Source organism: Empidonax traillii, unplaced genomic scaffold (assembly GCF_003031625.1).
Source record: "Empidonax traillii isolate 1590-97213 ecotype Southwest subspecies unplaced genomic scaffold, ASM303162v1 scaffold174:size915687, whole genome shotgun sequence".
NCBI classification, from domain to species: domain Eukaryota; kingdom Metazoa; phylum Chordata; class Aves; order Passeriformes; family Tyrannidae; genus Empidonax; species Empidonax traillii.
In genome coordinates this window covers 133427-157623 of record NW_020955367.1, presented here as the reverse complement: position 1 = coordinate 157623, position 24197 = coordinate 133427, and the positions used below count along the sequence as shown (strand labels likewise).

The window sequence follows — 24197 nt, the reverse complement described above, 5'->3', positions numbered from 1 at the left end:
ATAAAAATTATTTCATGAAGGACAAATTGAATCTATTTTTTTTCTGGCTGGTTGCTGGGGTTTTTTTCTACCTCGGAAAATGATTTTATTGAATGTCATTGCCAGAGGGTGAGGACTGACTCAGGGTTGCTTTGGACACATTAAAAATGAAAATATATAAAAATGAAAATATATAAAAATGCATATATAATGAATATATGTTAATATATAAAAATGAAATATATATATAAATGAATATATAGTGAATATATATGAATATATAAAATGAAATATATATGAGTGCATAATGAATATATGTGAATATATAAAAATGAAAAAAATTCCTAAGTTTAGCTGTTTTGGCTTGCTTGGGAGAGGCAAACAACATTTTAATAAAAGGTGATCTGTGATTAATGATTAACTGGGAGGGGAGTGTGCTGGTGGCTCTGCTGTCCCTCCCCAGCACTGAGGGTTTAACCCAGCCCCAGTAACCCCACTCTGTGCTGCTCTCACAGGCACAATGACTGGTTTGATATGTCTGATTGCTTTGCTATTTTCTGGAACAGCTTTTAGCCAAGAGAAAACGTAAGTACAGCAACTGCAGAATTTACTGGAAATGGCACTTGATCGTTGTCTGCTCTTGTGGATAAACAGAGCCAGAATTTACAGAGCCAATACAAAGAGCGCCATGAAAATAGCTTTTTAATTGTGTCTTAGAATAACTCTGCCTGATTATCTTGCTTGCTTTATGAACCGAATTAAAAATAGGAAAAAGGAATCCCAAAGAAATCTAACTCCATTACCTTTTATTGTTTTATATTCCATATACAGGTATGTCCTTACAGCACCAAAGATCTTCCGAGCTGGGGCCTCTCAGGAAGTTGTAGTTCAAGCTTTTGGTTACAACGAGGAATTTCCAGTCAATATTGCCCTGAAAAGCTTTCCAGATAAATCTACTGTTTATTCTTCTGGTTTGATTACTTTAACTCCAGCCAACAAATTCCAAAAGTCTGTAACTTTGACAGTAAGGAATTCGGATTTTTCTTACACTCTTTCTATTCTCATGCTTAGTGATAAGTGTTAAAAATTATTATGGTGAGTTTTCAGTTGTTTAAACTGGGAAAGGAAGCCTAAAAGCCCCATTTTGTTATGTCTGAAATTCAAATTACGTGGAGCGAAATAGGTGGAGTTGAACACAGAATCAATTTTTTTTTTGTTTTTTTTAGAGACATTATCCTGGTTGCATAATTTTATAAAAATAAAGAGAATCAAACTAAACCACCTGTGGTGGTTTATTTTTGGTGTGGCCAGGATTTCTTATGTGTATAAATAGAAGTCTGATCACTTGTACTGTTGTAACCTCATAACTGGGCTTTGAACTTTGCTGGTTTAGCTCTGGGAAGAAATAAATGCAAAATTTCAAATATATATTCAAATAATACTCCAGATCATCACCCCTCATGTCAGCAAGAATAAACCCCTTGTGAGTGCTGATATTTTTATTTAAAGATACTCAACCACAGGGCAGGAACTGCTATTCAGATACTATTCTCACCAAGAAGTACTGCTGGGAAAAAAATACTTTAATATCCTTTAAAAACCTTGATTTCATCTCCCCCAGCTTCAACCAACAGATTTACCAAGAACTGATAATTCAGAGAAGTATTTGTACTTGGAAGCCGTTTCTCCACATTTTACAAGAGTGAAAAAAATCCCAGTTTCCTACGAGAATGGGTTTCTCTTTATTCACACAGACAAACCAATTTACACTCCCGATCAGTCAGGTAAATGGAGCTTATTTGTCTTGGCTGGTATTTCAGTTTTAAACCTGTGGACTCTGCCAAGGAATTAGGATTTTAAGTGTTCTTTAACCTCCTGGTTATGTTTCGTTGCCATCAGCTGCTATTTCATTTTTTAATCAGCTGTAATAATGCCTGGAACTATTTGTCAATGTTGTAAAAATTAATAACTTCTCCCTATATCCTCTCAATCCCTGCCCTTCTCACCTTAAATGACTAATTTGTGGCACAAGAGCGAATGATCTTCCTGGGAATATGTTAAAAATATTGGGGATTTTTTGGTTGCTCAGATTTGTTGTGGTTTTTTTTTCTTTAAATCTCTATTATGGTTTGACTTTTTGAGATTTATTGCTACAATTCTTCCAGTGAAAATCAGAGTTTACTCTCTGAATGAAGAACTGCAGCCAGCTCAGAGAGAGACTGTCCTGACTTTTGTGGTGAGTTGTAATTGAATTTAATATTAACACTCTGTAGCTCTAAGAACAACTAAAAGTAGTTAGATGGTGAGTCAGTGTTGCAATCAATATTTAATAAAACTGCAGGTAGCCACACATCTTTGAAAAGATCTCAAAATGCACAGCTGGATAGAAGTTTCCAAGTCCCAGATCTGAAGTTGTTACAGAATAGAAAAAAGGAGGAAAAAAAAAAAAAAGGAAAAAAAATTATCTTTAATAGTAATATTATGTGGGTTTCCTACTGTTTGTTTCATTTAAGATATAAAAATAAGAACAATTTGTCACGAATTTTTTCTTTCCTCTTTGAATTTCAAGGATCCCGAAGGAGTAGAAGTGGATATTTTAGAAGAAAAAGACTTTACTGGAATAGTTTCATTTCCTGACTTCAAGATTCCTTCTAATCCCAAGTAATTTGTTTAATGCTTTTGTGTGAATGATTAACATAATGATTTAAAGTGATTTTCATGGAGTGGTTTTGCATGATGGGCATGTCTTGAAACTTGGAGATGTCTGATATTTCCCATAGGTGGACCCATAGTATAAATAATTATAAATATAACCAAGAATTCTCCTCAAAGAACACTTAGTGGTAGGTTTGTTGTGCTCAGTTAAGAAGGAAGATTAATTAACAATGAAAGTTTTCCACTGTAGAGACAGAAACAGCATCAAAGATGTGTTGATTTCAGGGAGGGGGGATGTCCATATTTCACACGGGTATCCTTACAAATCACCAGGATTTTTCCAAGAACAGCAGCCCAAAAAAATAAATATCATTTCAGTTCTCCTTTCAGTCTTGAGGGGGTGCTGAAGCTTTTCTGAGCTGGCAGAGGGTGCAAGAGGGGCTTGGAAACGCGGGGTTAGGCTGATTTCATTTTCCAGCTCCTTCCAGTCCTTTAAAACCAGTTGCAAATAATTATTAACATACCAAAGAGAATTCTCTCAAAGCTGACACTGACACTCTGATGCAGAACTCTCCTCTCAGAACAATTCTTAACATGAAATATTGTCAATTTTTGCCTCCAACATCAACTTTCCCCTTAAAAACACTTTGATTGTTAACGTTTGGCAGGTATGGGATTTGGAAGATTGTAGCCAAATATAAGAAGGATTTTGTAACCTCAGCTGTGGCACAGTTTGAAGTGAAGGAATATGGTAAGATGTGGCCAGACTGTCAACCTTCATTTTTTATGTATTTTTAATCACTCAGCCCCCTTGAGAGCACAGTGATCCTGGGGTGGCATCTCTGGGTTCAGGCATAAACCACATCCAAGTGCCTTTGTTTTCTGCTCAATTTACAGCAATGCCAAGCTTTTCCATCACCATAGAGCCAGAGAGCCACTTTATCAGCTCTGATAAATTTGAGAGCTTCAGGATTGTTGTGAAAGCGAGGTAAGGAAATCTGGCTTGGATTTCTTAACACTTTCGTGTCTCTTCTTCTTCTTCCACCTGAAGGATGATTCTCCTGCGTCCAGTATTTCCCTTCTTCAAAGAAGCCCTTTCATCCAAATCCTCTCTGCTCTGTCAGAGAACTAAGTGACCCCTCTGAAAATCCTTCCAAAGGGATAATTTTCCCACCCAAGTGTTCCCCACCCATTTGTGTTCCATCTCCTGCCCCGGGGGAATGAATCTTCTCCAAAAACAAATACCTTGTTGCACCTATTAAAGCCACCTTAAAAACCTTTACAATGTTGGTTTCTTCTCAGCTATTTTTATAACAAAAAGCTTCCGAGTGCTGATGTTTTCCTTCGGTTTGGAATAATTGACAGAGGGGAAAAAACGATGATGCCCAAGGCGATACAGGTCACCAGGGTAAGGAGCTGCAAGTCTGCTCTGTGTACAGTTTGTGTGCTTGGTTCAGGATCTAATTCCACTCAAGCTTTTCCACTCAATTTGGGCCTCCAGTCCCACTTTGCATCCACAGCTCCCCACTGCCAACTTTTTCTGTGCCATCAGGGGCAGAGAAATTCACTTTAACTCAGGGGCAGCATCTCAGACAGTGCCATTTCAATCTGCTTTAATTCCTTTCTTGGCCAAACTGATTAAAATTTCTATGAGGTAACTGCAGTGCTGCCAGAATGAACAAGAGAAACCAAATGGGGACAAACAGATCAAAATCATATTGATTTATTGTGGGGAGCCTGTTCTCCACTAATTGCCTCCTTTCCTCATTTAGTGCAGATATCTCTGTGTTATTTCTGCCCCTTGTTGGCCCTGCCTGCAAACTTTGCAATGTGTGCCACTGGTGGATTAATTAGCAATAATTTTAGGCAATAAAGAATTTTTCTTCATTAAAACAGCACCTTTGTTTTTCCTCTAAAAATAAACACTGACCAGAACACACATTGAATTTACAAATAGGTTATCTAAATAAAGTTTCTAAATTATTGACTCTAAAGTGACGGTTTCTGTGTCATTCCCAGATCGAAGATGGAGTTGCTGTGATCGACTTTAACAGTAAGGAAGCCACAAGTTCCCTAGGGTTCCAAAGTCTGGAAGAATTGGATGGGTCCTATTTATATATTGTGGCATCAGTGTTGGAGTCTAGAGGTAAGTTGCTTTTTAATTGAGGGTTTTTTTTAAACACATCTGAACAGGGCTAGAAAAGAAAATTATAGGGATAACTTTCCTAATATCAAGCTTCTTTTAATATCCAGAAGTTCTTCCAAAACCTGTAAGGAAGTTGGTAAAAATGTCGAGGGATTAAACTTTTTTTTTTTTTTTTTAACTATCTGTTTTCACAAGAGTGTTGGGAGTTGACTCTTAGAATTTCACAGACAGCTTGTGCTGCCCTGGGAAGGCAAGGGGAGCAGGGATGGGAATGTCTGCAGGATGGGAATGTTCAAAAATGCCTCGTGTTTTCCCAGGTGGCCTCAGCGGGGAGGTGGAGTTCTCTGGAGTCAGGTTTGCTGTGTCCCCCTACAAGCTGAGTTTGATTGCTACTCCTCTCTTTGCGAAGCCTGGCCTCCCCTTCTTCATTAAGGTCAGTGCCCCCTGCAACATGAACCCCACCAGGATAACCCTTTCCCTTTTTTTTTTTTTTTTTTTTGGATATATTGCTGTGCACTTCCAATTTCCACCGACTCCTACAGCTTTCCAATGCCCTGTTGCACAACCAGCTTGGAAGCTTTTCCTTAAAAAAATGTCCCCGCTCATCCCAGCACTGTTACTGATTGCCGTGAACAGGTGCAGGTGAAGGACACAGTGGATGCCCCGGTTGGAAATGTCCCCGTAACTGTCACTGCCAAATCCCTGAGCGAGCAGATGGATGAGACCGAGCTGATAGCAGAGGGCGCCGAGTCGGGGAGGCGGGAAACGAGCGTCAGTGATGGCACTGCTTTGTTTGTCCTGAATGTCCCATCAGACAGCCGAATGGTGGAGTTTCAGGTGAGTTAAATTGTCGCATTGACCTCTTTCTCCGAGGGTTTAATCGTACCTTTGGAATGTGCAGCGCGAGCGGGGAGGATTTGGCACTCCAGGGTTTGTGGACCTGGGGGCTGTTGCAAAGAATGGGTTATGAAATGCAGCTGCTCTGAGGAAACATCACCTCTCCGTTCAAGTCCTTTCCTGCTCTGTTTATTTATGCACTGCCCTTTTATTTTTGACTGGATATTCAGAGATATTTTTATTAAAGGAAACGTTAAAATCTTGACTTTTGTTCTATTCATCCCTCTCAACAATATAGTGAGCAGAGTGATTTTAGTGTTGTCATTCCTTAGGTATAATTCTATATAAACTCTGCAGACATTTTATTCCCTTCTCAGGTGAAAACTGCAGATCCACGGCTTGAAGATGAAAACCAAGCCAGCAAAACCTATGAAGCCAAAACTTACTCATCCCTGAGTCAGAGTTACCTGTACATTGACTGGGCTTCAAACCACAGAACACTGGAAGTAGGGGATGTCATAAATGTCAATATTTATCCACGCAGCCACTACATTAATAAAATCCATCACTACAGCTACTTGGTAAGTAACAGGTGCATGAAATATTGAACTGTAGTGGTCAGAAATTAAAAGCCTCAGCATGGAATAGGAGCAGCTCAGTCAGCTGCTCCCTGCAGATGCAATCTGTCAGTTTTAGAGGGAAAAATTGTTGGTAAACTCATGTGTAAATGATGTATTCAGTCTCCATTGTTTTTAATTCTCATCTGACATTGACTGGGATTGAGAGCAAGTCGTGCCAGTCTCAAGAGCTATTTCAGAAGCTGAAATGTGGAGGAAGGAAAAGAGGTGCAGAGACAGCACTTGGTTTTAGGGGAGGAGGGAGAGAAACCCCTTCCCTTGAACTGCAGCCACTGGTCCCAAGTGCATTTTGGTCAGTGGTAGATTATATCTAAATGCAATCAATTACATGTGAAAAATACATTGAATATAAAATTTGACTTTGTTATTCTCCTTTTTTTTTTTTTTCATTATTATTATTATAGATCACATCCAAAGGGAAGATAGTAAGCTTTGGAACTCAGCAGAGAAACAAGGATTTGGCATACGAACATCTAACGTTTCAGATAACCCAGGAGATGGTTCCCTCGGCACGTCTGATCGTTTACTACATTGTTACAGGAGAAGAAACTGCTGAGTTAGTGGCTGATTCAGTGTGGCTGGATGTGGAGCAGAGGTGTGAGAACAGTCTCAAGGTGAGCAGCAGAGCAGGCACTGAAATTCCTGGGTGTGCATTCACTTCGTGGGCAGATTTTTATCTTCAGTTTACACAAGTTCTTAAACACTCCCTGCCCTCGGCTGGATTGATTTTGGAACGACGTGCTTTCCAAATGACCCACTTTTGTTTTCAATTTACAGGTTAAGCTGCAGCCAAGCGAAGAGGCACCGAAGCCAGGGAAGGTTGTGTCACTCACCATGGAAACACGCTTCGAATCCTTTGTTGCTTTGTCATCCATTGACAAGGCAATATATGGAGTCACAGGAAGGAAAAAGAGAGCCATGGAAAAGGTGAAGGAGCAGCCAGAAAAGAAAATCGAGTTGTTCCTTGTTTCACTTTCACAGTCAGGTTCTGTGACGTGCCATCCATGCATCCAGTCAGCCTGAAAACAGGCAGAAGGGCAATTCAAACCAGAAGAAAAGCTCAAAACTATAACGGTTTTTCTCCTCAGATAATGCTCCACTTGGAGAAGAGCGACCTGGGCTGCGGGGCCGGCGGGGGCAGGAACAACGTGGACGTGTTTCGGATGGCTGGGCTCACCTTCCTCACCAACGCCAATGCTGATGACTCCAGTGCAGCAGGTGCATTCCTGGGGGTCATGGAAATGGGGATCCTGTTCTCTGAAACGTTGCATTGTCATTGTCACTCCTTCTGGTGGAACTCATGGAAGTATTAGAAGGAAAACACCACTCGTGGCTCCGTTGCTGCCATGAAAATGAGGATCCTTTCATGCCATCAAAACAGCAAGCAGCAAAATTGCCCCAAATTCAGGGTGTGATTTTATGGGCTTCATTTTTAAGAGGACTCTGCTGTTACAAAAGAAGGGAATGTCTTTTGTACTTATTTTTTGTGTATTTATTTGGGCAGATGAAACTTGCGACGCAGTGGTGAGAAGCAAACGGTCTGCCTTCAAGGACAAGATACTCGAAGAAGGTGTTAAAATTATTTTAAAGTATATAATTATATATTATGTCTAATTGTCTAATTATGAAAAAAAAAATCACATCCATTAGGAATCAAGGGTCTAAATGTTTGCTTAATACTTGTAATGTCTTGGAGAGAGAGAGAGAGACTGGCAAATAGAGAAGATGACTTTAGAGAGGATCTTATTTATAAAGCCCTTTTGGCATTTGCTGAATTTGAAGTCAGTAAAATTTCAATTCACACTGAAAATGCAGCATTTGGTTAAGAGCTAAGTTCCCTGATCTAGTGGAAGGTGGCCCTGCCTGTGGCAGGAGGTGGAATCTTTAAGGTGCCTTCCAGCCCAAACCAGTCTGTGGTTCTGTAATATTTGCTTTTTCTGAAGAGACAGAGCTAAAAACTCCCAGGCAGAAGAACCTTTGACTGATAAACCTGCAAACATAACCCAGCTCCTCTCATCTAATTTCCATTTTTAATTCAGAATAGGGATTATTACACTTTCGAAAAATCCCCTCCTCTAAGCTTTCACCTTCAGTGCAATCCTGCAAACAACTCGAGGTGCTTTTGGAAACCAAAACCCCATCTGAGGGCAGGGAATTGTTCTCTTTCCGTGGCAGCCTCCAAATACAAAAGTTCGGACATCAGGAAGTGCTGCATGGCCGGGGTCAGGGCGTACCCCGTGTCTGAGACCTGCAGTGACAGAGCCCAGAGAATCCGCAGGAACCAGAGGTGCATTTCTGCCTTCAAGCACTGCTGTGAATTCGCCAACAGGCTGAGGCTGGAGGAGCCCAACAAGCTGCTGATCCTGGCCAGAATGCGTGAGTATGGGAGCCCCCTGTGCCAGCAGGGTGGGGGGAAAGGCAGAGGTTGGACCTGTGGAATTCCTCCTCTCCCAGTCTCTCCCTACAACTGCTTGTTTAATCTGTCAGGAGATTGGACAGGTGTAAATGGAGGAGGTGAGATTAACACAGACTTTTTTAACTGAGGGCATTCACACACCTTTTTACTTGTCTCAGGACTAACCTGAGCCAAGTGAGCAAAATACAGCATCAGGAAATTAAAACAGAAAGATGATGATGAAGCCTTCGGTGGCCACTGGCAGATGGTTTCGTTGGGTTTTTCTGATTTGCTTTGTTTATGTTCTTCAGATTTTGAGGCTGGTTTGGAGCTGGATGAGGCACAAGTTCGCAGCTACTTCCCTGAGAGCTGGCTATGGGAAGTTCACCAAGTTTCCCCAAGGTACTGCTTTCCTCAAATCAGCTTTATAGATAGAAAGGAAGTGCTAACCTGGGGGTAGGCTGGGTAGTGTGTGCTGAAATACAATCATCAAAAAAAAAAAAAAACTACTCCTGCCATGTTTCCCTGGGGCAGGGTATGCTGATTGGGGTCACTTTCACTTTCAACCTTGCTAAATGCCACTTCCTGTGAAATCAACTAAACCCGGGTTCACTCAAACCACGTTGCAGAGTTTCTGTTCCCTAACTGTGTCCTCACTGCTCACCTGAGTCCCTCAGGCGTAGGAGTTGCTCTGGGCAGGTCCTGTTGTTGTGCTGATTGAGCTGATGGTGTTTCCAGAGGGCCGATGGTACTGAATAAATGGGTTACCCACCTGTCAAAGACTCTGTCTGTCACCCTGCCTGACTCACTGACCACCTGGGAAATACAAGGTGTTGGCATTTCCGAGAAAGGTAAGCACTGCAAGCTAATGAGTTTGGAGCTGAAGAACTGGGGAGCTTGGCAGAACTAAAACGTTCGCTTTCCAGCTGATAAACAGGCAAACACCAAAATCCGCACTTTAGGGAAAGGAATTCACTTCATATCGTGAAAACAAAGCCTGTCTTGTGTGTGACAGTGGCCCACCATAAGTGAGTAAGAAGAACAGAAGAACAAAGAGCGAGTGACTCTTCCCTGGCACAGCTTTGCATTGTCCTGCTGCCAACAGCTCAGGGACTTGAGATTTTCCTACAGGTTTGGTAATTCCAAGCAGAAAATCTGTTTCTCATTTTGGGAAGAAGCAACCCCAAGGACCTGGTGTGTCAGTGAGTGACAAGAAGCAAGAGCCTGGGCGCTTTTAGAAAGCTTGGAGAGTGTCCAAGTCCACACTGAAAAATGATAAGTCACCACTAAAGCATGTCAAGACTTTTTCAGACTTGCTGATCAGGATAAGACACTCTGCTTTGTGTTTTTCATTTTCTTAGGTATATGTGTGGCTGCCCCTTTGGAGATCCAAGTTGTGAAGGACATTTTCCTGAGCATTTACGTCCCTTATTCCGTGGTCCGAGGGGAACAAATTGAGTTGAGAGGATCAGTTTATAACCATAAAGACTCTGAAATTCAGGTAATTTGTGTTCAGGAGTTCCAGGGGAAAGATTACCACAGTAAACTAAAAAAAAAAAAAAAGGCATTTCCCCTGCCAGGATCCAGCATAAACAGATCCTTGGATCAGGCTTCTGTCTCCAGTCTTTAAGCTGGTGTTGTGTGTAGTGCAAAGAGAAATACAATTGCAGTAATTAATAATATTTCAATGGCTTTATTATACCTCTGTCTGGGAGGTGAGACATGAACATCTCCCCCCGTTGCAGTTCTGTGTTGCAATAGCAGCTGGAAGTGGAATCTGCACCTTTGGAGACTCCGGGGCGAGGCCGAGGAGCTGCAGGTACAGGAGTTTGGCCGCTGGCTCCTCAGCCCCGCTGGCATTCCGGATCCTGCCCTTGGAATTGGGGCTCCACACCATCAACTTCACCCTGCTGAGCCCCAGGAACAGCGAGATCCTGGTGAAAACCCTGCGGGTCGTGGTAAGGAAGAAGCAGCCGAGTGCTCGTGGGGGTCCAGTCAGTCACCAAGAACAGAAATTCAATCAATATTTAAATCCTGCTTGATTTTCAGGCTGCCAGAACCCAAAATAGCACGTGGTGTCCTTGCATTCACTGAGGGGCGTGCAGTGGGAAAATGCCTGACTGAATATTGGAGCATTTTTAAACCTTGATTATCAGAATTGTCAGGGAGATTATATGTATAAATAGATATATTATAACCCTGTAAGCAAGGAGAATACTTCGTTCTAGGTTATTTGGTTTCCATTTTCCACTGGTTAACAATGCTTCACTGATTGACTCTTTTTGGGGGTGATTTTTCACTTTCCTAAGCTTTTATTTAAATATTTTCTTACATTTTCTCAAGACTCGTGGGAGATAGAACTGATCTAAACTCACGTGGAGCAGCTGTAGAAGTAAAACTCAACAGTGAATAAAACTCAACTGCAGGAAAAGTTGTAGAAGGCACAAATACTGTGGGTTTAGGCCATTGTTTCACCTGATATATCTAATTAAACAAAAATGTTTCCTTTTCCCATTTCTTTCCTCGTGATGATTCCAGCCAGAGGGCATCAAGAAGGAGCTTCATGCAGGTTTCACTTTGGATCCCCAGGGTGTTTATGGTGAGAATTGCTCATGTTGTCCTTGCATTATTTTTTCCTATCCTTGATTTGGGGTGATTTTCCATCATGGGAAAAAACTGGAATTTCTCCTTCCTGACACACTGTACATATGTCCTTTCCTGTCCTTTCATTGACTTCAAATCCATCTCAAATAGCAAATATGCTTGGATTGATTTCTTAAAGGAAGCTTTTTATGTATCTTTTAGTGTGATGTGACACCAGCTTTCCTCAGGGTGCTTGAGAACCAACCAGCAGGTGCCTTATTCATGAAAACAGAGCATGTCCTCATTTAACCACAGCAACCACAGAGTTTAAGTCTAGATCAAACTTTATCCTGTAACAAAAAAAAAGGGCAAAAGCAACATAAAGGGTTTGCACCTGCTCTTTTTTCGGAGATTAATGTTGTTTGCACGTGCCTTTGGGAGCATTTCTAGTTTCCAAGCTCTCACAGGTATTTCTGTTGCTGGCCTTAAATCTGTTGTCACCTTCAATCTGGCTGTTGCAGCTGAACTAAATCTGTTGATTTAGACTGTGCAGTGTGATATATATATATATATATATATATATATATATATTTACACATTTTCAATGACAGGTTCGATCAAGAGACGACAGGAATTTCGATACAAAGTCCCCCCGAATCTGGTCCCTAAAACAGAGCTCGATAGAAGCGTCAGCGTGAAAGGTAAATTGAAACTTTCAGTGCTCTGCAGACGTACTTTCTAACATCTGTTCCTCCTGGATTGCATTAAATTTATCTGATTTGGGGCTGGGTTCTTCCTCCTGGGAGAACAGGCCACCTTTTCTGTGCAGGAATTGAAGTTCTCCACACAGCCAAGCACAGCTTGGGGTTCTCTCTCCCCATCCCTGATGTCAACACATTTTGGGTTGGTTCTCCCCACAGGCCACCTGCTGGGTGAGGTGATCGCCACAGTGCTCAGTGCCAGTGGGCTCAGGATGCTGACTGAGCTGCCCAGGGGCAGTGCAGAGGCCGAGTTCATGAGCTTTGCCCCCGTGTTTTACGTCTTTCGCTACCTGGAGGAGTCGGACAACTGGCATTTACTGGGCCCCGAAACCTTTACTGCCAAAACTCAGATGATGAGGAAGATGAAAGAAGGTAGGGGAAAAAAAACCCTGCCTCCCTTGCTTCAGAGCCGGGGAGGTGCACAAGTGAGGCAGGAAGATGATGCATGTGAGGGAGCAGATGTCATTCTCGTGGATGTTTTGTGCCCCATCCACCCCCTCAGGGATTGTGAGCATCCTGTCGTTCCGGAACGCCGACCGCTCCTACAGCATGTGGAAGAACGGGCAGGCCAGCACCTGGTGAGTCAGGAGGGCTTCTATGGGTGGAATTAATTCAAAAGGCATTCATATTTCTGGTAAGCACAAAAGGTGAGTGTGTGTCCATGGTTCACACCATGACCCAGCTGGGGTTGGGATGGAATGAGTCCATCCCCTGACACCTGGGAATTGAGCCCAGTTTCACATGATTTCACTAACTATTGCCCTTTTGTGAAGCTGAATTTGAAATTCACCTCCAGTAATCCTTTGAAGTGTGGGAGTGTGTGGGACCCCCAGGTGGTAAACAGTGCAGATTTGTGTCTGCCCCCAGCGGTGTGGGAGCACCTGCTGACCCTAAACCAACGTGTTTGGTTTCCCTGGCAGGCTGACAGCTTTTGCTTTAAGGATTCTTGGACAAATGTATCAATATGTCAAACTTGACCAGCTTTCTCTCTGTGATTCCCTGCTGTGGCTGATTGATGACTGTCAGATGCCAGACGGGTCGTTCAGTGAATTTTCCAGCTACGAACCAGTGAAACTCCAGGTAGGAAAACCCAAACATTCTCTGTGCTCAGTCAGTGAAAGCTGAAGTCACCAGGGGATAAAGAGTTTTAGCAATGCAAGAGATTTTAGGCTGCACTTCACCAAAACACCCATTCGAGACAATTTTGGCTGATTTGCCTTTTCCTAAATTCATTTCAGAAGCACCACAGTTTTGCAAACCTTTCTGTCTTCCCACTTAAAGCAGCTTCTTGCCACTTCTTAATATTTATAAAAGAGTTATGTAGGATGATTTTACAACATAACAGTCCTGGCTTGTCAATAAATTTATATATTTTGGTCTCCTTTTTCTACAAATAAGCTGTTACCTTCCAATGTATTTTCAGGTTAAACTAAACTTCCTACAGGAATTTCTATTTGTTTCCTCACCTAAACTGAAAAGTTCTACCTATTTAATAATTTTTTTATTTAATTATTTTCCTTTGATTCTTGTAGGGCACATTACCCAGAGAAGCTAAAGAAAAATCTCTGTATCTCACAGCATTTTCTATTATTGGAATCGACAAGGCAATTAAAATATGTCCTACTGAGGTAAATAAGATCTTTATTTCTGCCAGTGGGTTCTAATTTCTTCCATTTTCTTTAACATTCATTCAAAGAAATCAAGAGACTTCGTTCAGTCTCAAATAATCCTGATTTGTTGTGTTTGTCTTTCAAAAGCAGTGAAAGAACAAACCAGGGATTTCTGGGTCGGTTCATCACAAGATACGTTGCAGAAAACGTTACATATCTGTATTTTCTTGCTAGGGGAGATGCGTTTCTTTAACTCTGACAGATGTGAGCTGTAACTTATTCACATTTACAGAAAATCCACAATGCCAAGAGCAAGGCAGGAGGTTATTTGATGGACAATGTGCAGTTTGCTCAGAGCCCCTTCACCATGGCCATCACCTCCTACGCCCTGGCTCTCGTGGACCCCGACAGCCACTCGGCACGGGTGGCCTTCTCAAACCTCAAGAGGGAAGCTTTTGTCATAGGTATTGCTCAGTCCTCTCAGTCCCTGCTGCTTTCTGCTCTCACACACCTGTCTCCTTTCAGTGGTTTTTAACTCTCTGATGTGATGGCACTGCTTGGACAGTGAGTTTTGGGGGGTGCCTGCTTTGTTTGGCTGCTCCATCGCTGTTCACGGCCAGCAAATCCCATCAGCTGCTTTCCCATCAGCTCTGTCTGCCATCACTGCCCAGCCTAAACATCAGACTCCCTGGTGCAAGGGAAGTGTATCCTCATCTCCTGGGAGATGCAGAGCGAGCTGCTCCTCCTTGTCCCCTTGTCCTGAGTGGGCAATACCCACCTTGTCTTTCCAACACTTGCCCTTTGAACATTTCCATTTGGAACGTTTCCATTTGGAACGTTTCCATTTGGAACACTTCTGCATTTTGAACACTTTTCTCAGCAGTGTTTCCTACTGAGAGTAAAACTGTAATAAATCCTTCCACTTGCTAAGTGCAAGACTGGAAAAGAAATTGGTAAAAGCCTTCCCAGCCCTGTTTGGAACTGTTGGCTTTTTTATGCACAGGATTAATTTATGATGTATTTTTAGTCATTTACACCTTGTGTATCCTGCAGAGCTGTTGCTGTGTTTCAATCTGGACCCTTCCTTTTCTCCCTGTGCAGGTGACCCTCCCATCTACAGGTTTTGGAAAGACACTTTCAAGGCAGATGATGAACAAACTCCCAGCTCTTTCACTGCCCAGATGGTTGAAACCACAGCCTATGCTCTGCTCACCACTGTGCTGAGAGGGGATGAGAGCTATGCCAAGCCAATCATCAAATGGCTCTCTGAGGAACAAAGACATGGGGGAGGGTTTTTTTCAACTCAGGTGAGCTTTGAAATGTTTCCAGTTATTCTTCAAGTGCCAAAATCTGAGATGTTTTGACCCAAACCTGGAAGTGCCCAAGTTCAGGTTGGATGGGGCTCTGAGCAACCTGGGCTGGTGGAAGGTATCCCAATAAGCTTTAAAGTCCCTTCCAACCTAAACCACTCTGGCATTCCATCATTTTGTGATATAAATATTTTTTAAGGATAATATAAATAAATTATCACAGTGTCCTTTGTATTAAGTGACCCCGTGGCCAAGATGTTCTTTTTCCCTGGCAAACAGGACTTCTTGGCATGGGGTTGTTGCATGTAGATATTTTATAAACAGAATTTAATTCATATGCATTTTATAAATAGGACTTAATAGGAGTTAATTCTTTATAACTGATTTCTGACAGGACACAATCAATGCCCTTGAGGCCCTGACTGAATATTCCCTCCTTGTCAAACGGCTCCACTTGGACATGGATGTGAAAGTGTCCTACAAAACCGGTAGAATCCTGAGCATCTTCAAACTGACAGAAGATCATTTCGTGGGAAGAGCTATCTCAGTGAGTGAATCATATTGTTTTTAAAGGCAGAGCACAGTTCTCAGCAACCTGTTAAATAATTATTGGAAATTTGAAATTGTTCCTGAAGTAGCTTTTTCTTGTAATAAACTGTCATTAATTTGGTATAGGAAATGTTTAAGGACTTGTTTATCTGCTCTATTTAATATTCTTTTAAAATTAACATCTCTTCTTGCTCCTATAAAGTTGGACAGATTATGTTTGTAGCATCAGACCTTATTATGTATTTGAAGTGCAAACAAGACAAGCAGCTCACCTGACCTGAACTGTCGCTGATTGTTGCTAATCTGAATGATCAGTTTATAACTCGTTATTGCTCCTCAATCCTTTAGGCACCTTTGCATGATGACATCTACGTGAGCACTGGCATCAGCACTGGCATAGCTACAGTAAATGTAAGCAGGTTTTTCAATGGAATTTCTGCTTCAGTAACATTAACAAGGAAAAAGAAACTGTAATTTCCCCTGAACTGTCCCCACTGGTGCCCTGAGGGGATAGATGTTTTTGTGGCTCTGGGTTGGATCAGCTCCCAGCCAGTGTTTGACTTGTGGCTACTGGCAGAGAAGTTGGGAAGTTTCTTCCTTTCCACTGCAGGTTTTCTGTTCCATAAATCTTCTGTGAATCCTTAAGGCTGGGAAAAAAAAAAAAAAACACCTTTAAGACCACCAAGTCCACACTAAATAGATGATCAACTTAATTTTAGTGCTCATCAATTTTACTGTCTCTGCTTAATCAGCCAAACAGGGAAGACCCAAATCAGTGATCAGCGTTGAGAATTAATTCTCTATTAAGCAATGGAAACGTTGTTTTATTGTAATATTTAGAGGATGTTTCTTGTACCTGTGCAGGTGAGGACAGTGTACAACACAATGGGCACTTCTGAAGACCACTGCAACTTCGACCTGAAGATTGCTCCAAAGAGAGATCATGGTAAAGGCTTAATATAATTTTAAATGTCACCACCCAGGTCAGTGCAAGGGAGGGATAAAATCCTCGCTTTTTTCTTTTAGCAGCGTTTCTTATTAAGAATGACATAAATTCTGCCACTTTCTGCATGCAAAACACGAGAAGAAATTGCTAAAAGCCTTTTTAGCCCTGTTTGAAACTATTACCTTTGTGTGAATAGAATGAATATTTAGTGTCTCTCTGTCAGGTGCATTTTTAGTCATTTATTGGAAGAGTTTTAGTCATTTATTGGAAGAGGGGGAGTGAGAAGACAGAAATGGGATGGGAGTGGAAGGGGGTGACAGTTCTAGTCCAGTTAGATCAGGGTATAGAATCACACTCTGAGCTTTTGCCACCAAGTATTTTCAATAACATAAATACACAATAAACCACATTAAACCTTGAAACTGTGATTTCCCCTGAATGGCAAAGGCAGTGAATGCTACTCCTTTGTGCCTAACCAAGGAGCTCCTTTAAAAACAGCCCCCCAAACAACTTAAGGAATTATCTGTCAGTTGTGAACATGCTTTGTTGGAAATTTTGGGCCGCCGAGGAGCTGTGAAATGACTGATTTGACTCTGCTTGGTATGAACAGATTATTTAAGAGAAGAAGAGGAGCCACAGTGGCACCTGGAGGCTTGTGCAAAGTGAGTGCAGCTCGTGGGTTGGTTTGTCAATAATTGCACCTGCTCCTCTGAGCTTTTCTTTCTGTTTCTGCCCTTTTTCACTGTGTGTGTGTTAAAACAGAATTAGAGCCAAAGGTTGGGATTTCCTTGGGATCTCTGCCTCCAGTTTATTTGTGGGCTCTCCTGGAACGTGAGGATGAGGAAAAGCTGCTTGGTGGCACAAATCTGAAATGCTGCATCATGAGCTTACTGCGCTCTAAATGTTGACAGAACTTTCCTTAGGTTTTTCTGGGATCACCTTCAAGTATTTTTAGTTTCAGTCATGGTTAACTAATACTGGGTTTAAATTATTTTCTTTTTAATCTGCTTTAGGTACAGGCCCAGTGCGAGGGAGCCCCGCTCGGGGTCTGCTCACACCGTGATGGACATCGGGCTGGTCAGTGGAGTGGAAGCAAATTCAGAGGATTTATCCACTGCAAGTATCAGAGAACCTTTTTGTCTCCTCCTGACTCTTCCTGACAGAGCTCTGACATCCACTGTTCATCTTTTCCTGTCCCCTCCAGCTCGCGAGTGGCGTTGACCAGCTGATAGCAGATTATGAGATAAAGGACGGGCACGTTATCCTGCAGATTGACTCTGTATGTCCCCCTGTGCCTGACTCAGCCCTGCTCTTGCTCCCTGCAATGCTTTTTGGTGCCTTTAGAGCTGCCTAATCGCTGTGCCTGTCACACAGGTGCCAGCTGACAGGTTCCTGTGCGTGGGGTTCCGGCTCAGCGAGCTGTTCCGGGTGGGAATGCGGAACCCTGGCACCTTCACCGTGTATGAGTACCACGCACCAGGTCTGTGCTCCCTGCCCTCACACCCCTCTTTGCCCTCTCACTCTCCATTCCCCCTGGAAGGCAGCATTTTCCCTTCTTTCCCTGCTGTCTAGCCCATGTTATTTTAAATCCAGTCACCTCTGGACTCGAAGTGCCAGTGTTGGTTTTCTGTGTGTGTTCATTATTTCCTCTAGATAAAAGGTGCACTGTGTTTTACAACCCCTATGGAGATGAAAAGCTGGTGAGATTGTGTGAAGGAGATGAATGCAAATGCATGGAAGGTAAACTCGTTTTAAGATGTTTCTCCGTGTCAGTTGGTGGGAAAATGCAGGGAACAAAACCACACTAAACATCAGGGGGAAATCCTCATAAGAGCACAGCTGGTTCCTCTCCAAATTGTACCCTGAAAAGTAATTTAAAAAAAAAACAACTCCAAATGTGCAGTGTGTGATCATGGAAGTCTGAGTGGATTGAGTCAGGTGATCAAGGGTGTTGGTTTGTATTTTAAATATTCCCAGTTCCAGCATGCCATCCCATATTCTGGTGTTATCAGCTAGAACAATTATCCCAATTACAGGTGGAGGTCCATGATGTTTTACTCACTTATTTATTATGATGTATTTATTGTGATAACATTCTCTTAGCACTGACTTCTCCTTTCTCAACGTAGCTGAGTGTGGTAAAGTCCAAAGGAGACTTGATGAGTCCATAACTGCCGAGAGCAGGAGAGAAGCCGCCTGTCAGAGGGACATTGCTTATGGTAACACCTGGCACGAGCCATTTCACCTGCTCTGAAACATCTGCTTGCTCACCAGGGCTGAAAAACACTCTGATCTGGAGTGATTAAAAACTCACTGGGGTTTACAGTGGCGTGGGGTGAGGGCAGGTGACAAACTGGAGCAGAGAAGGGCAAGTGGGGTCAGGGCACCAGGGAGCCTGATCTGATGAGTTCTGCTAATAAACACTGAGTTTTGCTTATAAATACTGAGTTCTGCTACCAAACACTCAGTTCTGCTACCAAACACTCAGTTTTCTCTTGCTTGGTAACCATCTGTGTGGCTCTGGGGCCAGAGGAAGTTGGGGGGTGGCAGATGAGAGCACGGGTGGAGCTCCCATCAGATCAGACACGGGTGGAGCTTGTCAGTGTTCCCTGGAACAATTCACAGCTACCCTGCATTCCCAGGGATTGGTGTTGCAGAGGGACATCGAATTGTCCCCCTGAGCAGCTGTTCAGGATGGATGTGGCAGGAACAAGCAGTAACCAAAAGCTTTGTGTTGTTCTGCAGTTTACAAAGTGAATATCCTGTCTCGCAGCGAGGAAGGGGCTTTTGTCAAATATTCTGCAGCTCTTCTGGATCTCTTCAAAAGAGGTGAGTCCTGCTCTGTTTGGGGGAGAAAAGGGTTTTGGGATGGTTTTAGGCACTCCCTGTGGCAAAGGCAGATGTTGCAGGGCCTGCAGAGCTGAGGATGATCTTCCCTCATTTTCCCTCTGGGTTTAGGCAGCCAGTGTGTCCTTAAAATGACTGTAACATAAAAATATTTAATGTGCACAAGGTTTATTTGCCATTCAGATTTAATTGTAAAAACTTTCACAAGAAACATGTTTTATGCCATCAAATTTTGCTGTTCCAGAACAGCACAGAGATCCCCTGGCTGTGCTGGCCTGCAGAACAATTTAGTGTTTTCTGCCTGAGTGACTGGAAATTCCCTCTGTGCAATTGTCCAACTCTTCTCATTCCACCTCAGGGCAGGCTTTTGCTCGAAAAAATGACAAAATAACCTTTGTTAAGAAGAAGAGCTGTGCAGATGTGGAACTGAGCCCAGGAGAGCAGTACCTGATCATGGGGAAAGAGGCCTTGAGGATCAGCATTGGTTACAGTTTCAAGTAAGTCATTTGCCACCAGAATATGCAGAGATTTAATCTTACAGTGAGAAGGGTTTGCATGGGATAATTGTTGGGTAATTTAGAATTGATTTACTTTTTACAGTATTTATTTCCACCAGCAGTTACACTGTGGGTTGGACACGATTTCACATCGGGATTTTTAATTTTATCTTTGACATTTGCCTTCCCAAATCTCAGCAGTAAATGATCCTTTCCTGTTGTTTTCCCAGATTCCAGTACCCTTTGGACTCCAGCACTTGGATTGAGTGGTGGCCTTCAACTCCAGACTGTGACTTGTGTGGGGAGTTCCTACAGACAATGAACGATTTTACTGATGATCTCATGATCAGTGGCTGCTGATTTACTTGGAGAGCTTTTAAATTAAAAATCCAGATCAAATCTCATGTAAAAAAAAAAAAAACAAAACCCTCACCTGTTTAGCAATTCTTCCTTGAACTGAACATTCCAGAATAGTTCCCTTGAAAAATGAGCTTTGCTTGTGTTTTATAGCAATGTTGTTACATTGTGGTGCTCAGAGAGAACTTTTCAGCTTGGCTGGGAGAATAACACGGAATGCTGCAAAGAAACCTGGAGTCAGATGGAGTGGATGGACTGTAAAAACACACATGGAAAGTTCTGTCTTGTCACTGAACCCCATATCTTATTAAAACATAAATATTTGCAGCCACTTTGTAAGCTCTTTGTGAAGGAAATTACTTTATTCCTAATTTTTTTCTTTTGTGCTCTGTTTGAATTCCTGCATTTCCATCCCTGACGTTATTCTTGTGCTCTGCTTTCTTGTTTAAAAAAACAAAACAAAACAAACCAACAAACAAACCCAAAGTTCTCAGCTCTCAGGTAGTACATTTGTTATTTGTATTTTCAGGCAGTAACTCAGATAAAATAAATGTTCCCCTGGCATTTGACGGCAGGTTAAAACATCCTGCTTTGCCTGCAGGAAAGTGGCAGATGAAGGGCCAAATTCCCTGCTCCTGGCACAGCCCAGGCTGGCTCCCAGGAAATACAAAGCACATTTACACATGGTGTTATTTTTTACTGAAGAGCTGCCCAAAAGCAGCAGGGCCAAGAACTTTCAAATCACTGTTTTCCCTCTCTCTTAGGAATATCCTTGATCCAGAGCACTTATGATGTGGAAAGAAGATAATCAGGGATGATGCAATGTTAAATTTTGGCTCTGTGAGTACTTCCCTTTTTTTTTTTTTTTTTTAATCCTACAAACGTTTCTAAGAAGCACAAAAAGATCCTCCTGTATCCAATAATTCCTGGATATAAATTCAAATTGCAGGGAGAAACACATGGAAAGGCTCAGGGAGGTTGTCCAGGCAGCTGACCCGGAAACATTTCTACTTCTGGAGGGGTCACTGTGTATTAGCAGACCTAATAATCTCTTTAAATGACAAGGAGCCTGCCCTGTTTTCACAGGTGACATTGAAGTTCTGTTGGTTTTCACTGAGCCAGGCTACAAAGAGGCTGCATCCCTCTCTGAGAGCTGCCACTTTCCATCCATCCTGATTGGTCTGACTTGACCCCACAGGGGTTTATTTTCAGCCTGTGGGGGATGTCTCCCTGCAAAATGTGTTCCCAATCTCCTGCTGAATTCCTACAGCAGGACCCCCAGAGTTCTGGCAGGGCCCTCAGTTGTTTTCCAGTAAAACCCCCACCTTAGAGGAGTTCCATCTGCTTCCAATTTTGGAGATATTTAATAATGTTTTCATCCCTAATTAGAAGAAATATCTGGCTCTCCAAGGGTTTGGTTTTTCCAGTTCCTGCACCGTGACAGAATTCCAGCCCTTTTGCTTTTCAAGTCCTGAATGAACTCGGAATTTTGGGTACATGTTGAAGCAGCAACTGATTTCCTGGAAAACACTGAGCTGAATTCAACACCACAACTGTCATACAAAGAACACTGAGGTTCAGAAAACAATAGCAGAGAAATCCTGAGTAAAGCTTGGTGCATTGAACCCTTTCTTTCCTACCCCAGGAAACTGTTGTTGCACACAGGGGGTTGTTTATAAAATGCATTTACCCACACTCAGAGCTGGAAGTCACGACATGCAGATTATCCCTGAGGTGCTGTGGTTCAGGCCACAGTTCCTTTGTTTATTTGCTACTTGACAACCGAAACTGCCATTTCTTTTACGAGTGAAGTAAACAAAAAAAGATATATTGGAATCAGCTGAGGTATCAGATTCCCCTTGCACTGGGCCAGTTTGCACCTGCTGAAAGGTGATTTAGAGACAGAAATTCTACTGTTGGGGCCAGACTGGGCATAAATGGGATTTAAATTGTTCATTCACTCCATGGCTGAGTTCTCTGTCTCTGCCAGGTTTCCTTCCTTATTTATAAAAGCAAAATGCCATTAAAAAAAAGTCATTTTCACTGCCTAAATCATAAAATTTTCCATAAAACCCTTCTGCTGGAAGGTCCTAGAGAATATCCATGCCCAGGCTCTTGGTACAAATACATCTCCATTTGTGTCATTCCAAAAGTTTGGAGTCACCAATCTTTTTTTTTTTTTCTTCCTAAGCTTCTGTTTTGGTCAGGGATCCCGAACCCAAGATAGGATCAAAAGCCTCCTTTGGGACCTGCAGTGTCCCCTGGGTGCAGGTACAAACAGACCTTGCAAGGGGGGAGGGTGGAAATCAGTCAGGATTATGAATCATGCTGGAAAATGCTCTTGGAAAGCTGAGCCTGCTGCTATATTACTCATCCCCCAACAGCCGAGTGAATTGTGGTCTCAGGGAGCTGGAATGCAGTGCACACAGTCTCCTCCTGCTTCTGTCACGTGCAAAACAACACCCAACATCTCTTTTTTTTATCTCTATTATTAGCAAAATCAGCAAACTCTGAAATGGGTTAATGGAGATTTACCAGGACCTTCCCCCTCTCCTCCCAGTTCTTGTCATTAGTGAGAATTAATGAAGGCATTAATAAGGAGACCTGATGCTTCCTTTTCTCCCTAATCAATCCCAGTCAATCCCACCGAGTTTTCTGATCGCTGTTTCACCCCCACTGTGCAGGTGGCCTGAGCTGCCAATGGAATATCCATATTTTTTTTTTTTCCCAGCTGGTTTAGACTCAAAAAGACACTGGACCTGAACTTGTTTTTTCATGTCACATGCAGGGCTCTGGAGGAGAGTTTTGGCAGCTTTCCCCTGGGCACCGAGCCTGTTCCCAGAGTTCATTAAGAATGGAAATAAGCAGCAAAGAATTTTCCAGTTCAGCTCAGGCCCTGTGCACGTTCAGAGCAACAGAAACACAACCACGAGTGGAGCATCAACCCTTGGCGTGCCCAGAGCCTCAACTGGGCAAACTGGCACCAACTGGGCCATGCTGGGCTCACCCCTTGGCGTGGGGGGGAGTGACTGAGACAGGAGCCCACCAGGAAGCTTCTTAATGTGAAAAAGGAGTGCTTGGCTGCCCAAAAATCAGAGGCAGGCTCAGAAACCTCCTCCTGATTTACTCTGAAATCCTTTCTGCTGGTAGGAAACCCTCCAGGCCACTGTGACACACAGAAACACTTCATTTTCTCTCTCCCCTTCGAGGGGGGGATTCCTTGGCTTGTCTTGTGGAAAGTGCTTTAGTGAGGGACTGAAATGAGAGATTAGGTAGATAGATAGACAGACAGACAAACTGTCAATTTTTGGGTGCTTTTTCCCTGACAAATGCTGCAGAAGTGTTCCAGAGCATCTATTCTTTAAAGGAGGGGGAAAAAAAAAATCCCTAGGAAGCTGAGGATAATATTATCTTGCAGAGAATATGATCTGGAAAAAATCCTGAGGCAGAGCAGGGCTGAGGAAAACCAAATTGATTCCTGATGTCTCTTGGAGGATTTCGGTCCAACTCTCCTGAAACTTAGTGGGAAATTTTGCTTCTCTTTAATGCAGGCTGCTCCTCAGGGCATCCCCACAACAAAGCAGTTACAACTGGGGGTAGACACTGGCAGAGAGGATTAAAACCTGTAAAAAAGGTTTTATTCTAGGCCAGAGATTGAATTGTGGCAAAGCTGTGGAGTTTGCTGAGGATGGGAGTACATCAAATGTAATGATTCTTCCTTTTTTGGATCGTGGGTTGATGAAATCCCAGACACTCTGCTGCTCTCCTATTTCATGGGTAGTTTTACTTCTGGCGCTGGAGCTGCTTGGAAAGTGAGTTTTCCTTCCTGTGCTTTACCAGTTTTTCAGGGTTTCCTAGGACAGGTGCACATTCCCAGGTCATTTATACTAACTGAAAATTCTGTTTTCACAGAACGAGACACCTCTGTCTCAAGCATCTCTCTGGAATGCAGCTATCAGCCCTGAAAATACTCTTTACACTTTGATTACCACCTTTGGAACATCTGAGCCGAAATTCCTTTGGAAATGCCCTGTGAAATCTGTCACATTAAAAATCTCGAGCCCTTTGCTTCTTTTTAAAAGGTAAG

At 42.7% G+C, this 24197-nt stretch overlaps 1 protein-coding gene across 1 annotated transcript; it reads left to right on the top strand.

Annotated features, from left to right (window-relative positions):
* The first annotated feature begins 429 nt into the window (after positions 1–429).
* C5 (complement C5) lies at positions 430–20567 on the top strand. Its single transcript, XM_027885907.1, has 40 exons — positions 430–564; positions 811–1003; positions 1601–1763; positions 2145–2215; positions 2549–2640; positions 3303–3385; positions 3532–3622; positions 3937–4042; positions 4654–4780; positions 5098–5213; positions 5417–5617; positions 5995–6198; positions 6660–6869; positions 7033–7182; positions 7344–7473; positions 8431–8631; positions 8962–9052; positions 9425–9501; positions 10012–10151; positions 10396–10608; positions 11189–11249; positions 11845–11934; positions 12154–12366; positions 12497–12572; positions 12915–13074; positions 13527–13622; positions 13897–14068; positions 14706–14911; positions 15309–15461; positions 15812–15874; positions 16328–16409; positions 17020–17071; positions 17423–17525; positions 17614–17688; positions 17784–17889; positions 18063–18149; positions 18539–18628; positions 19155–19238; positions 19615–19753; positions 19984–20567. The coding sequence occupies exons 1-40, from the start codon at positions 500–502 to the stop codon at positions 20111–20113; spliced, it is 4962 nt and encodes a 1653-aa protein (XP_027741708.1). The 5' UTR covers positions 430–499; the 3' UTR covers positions 20114–20567.
* The last annotated feature ends 3630 nt before the right edge of the window (positions 20568–24197 follow it).

What these genes read in the sequence shown, in the direction of transcription:
- C5 (XM_027885907.1), top strand. Translation starts at nt 500, where the DNA reads ATGACTGGTTTGATATGTCTGATTGCTTTGCTATTTTCTGGAACAGCT. An exon ending in AAGATTCCTTCTAATCCCAA is followed by an intron (nt 2,641 to 3,302) that starts GTAATTTGTTTA and finishes AACGTTTGGCAG; the next exon opens with GTATGGGATTTGGAAGATTG. An exon ending in TAGAAGCGTCAGCGTGAAAG is followed by an intron (nt 11,935 to 12,153) that starts GTAAATTGAAAC and finishes TTCTCCCCACAG; the next exon opens with GCCACCTGCTGGGTGAGGTG.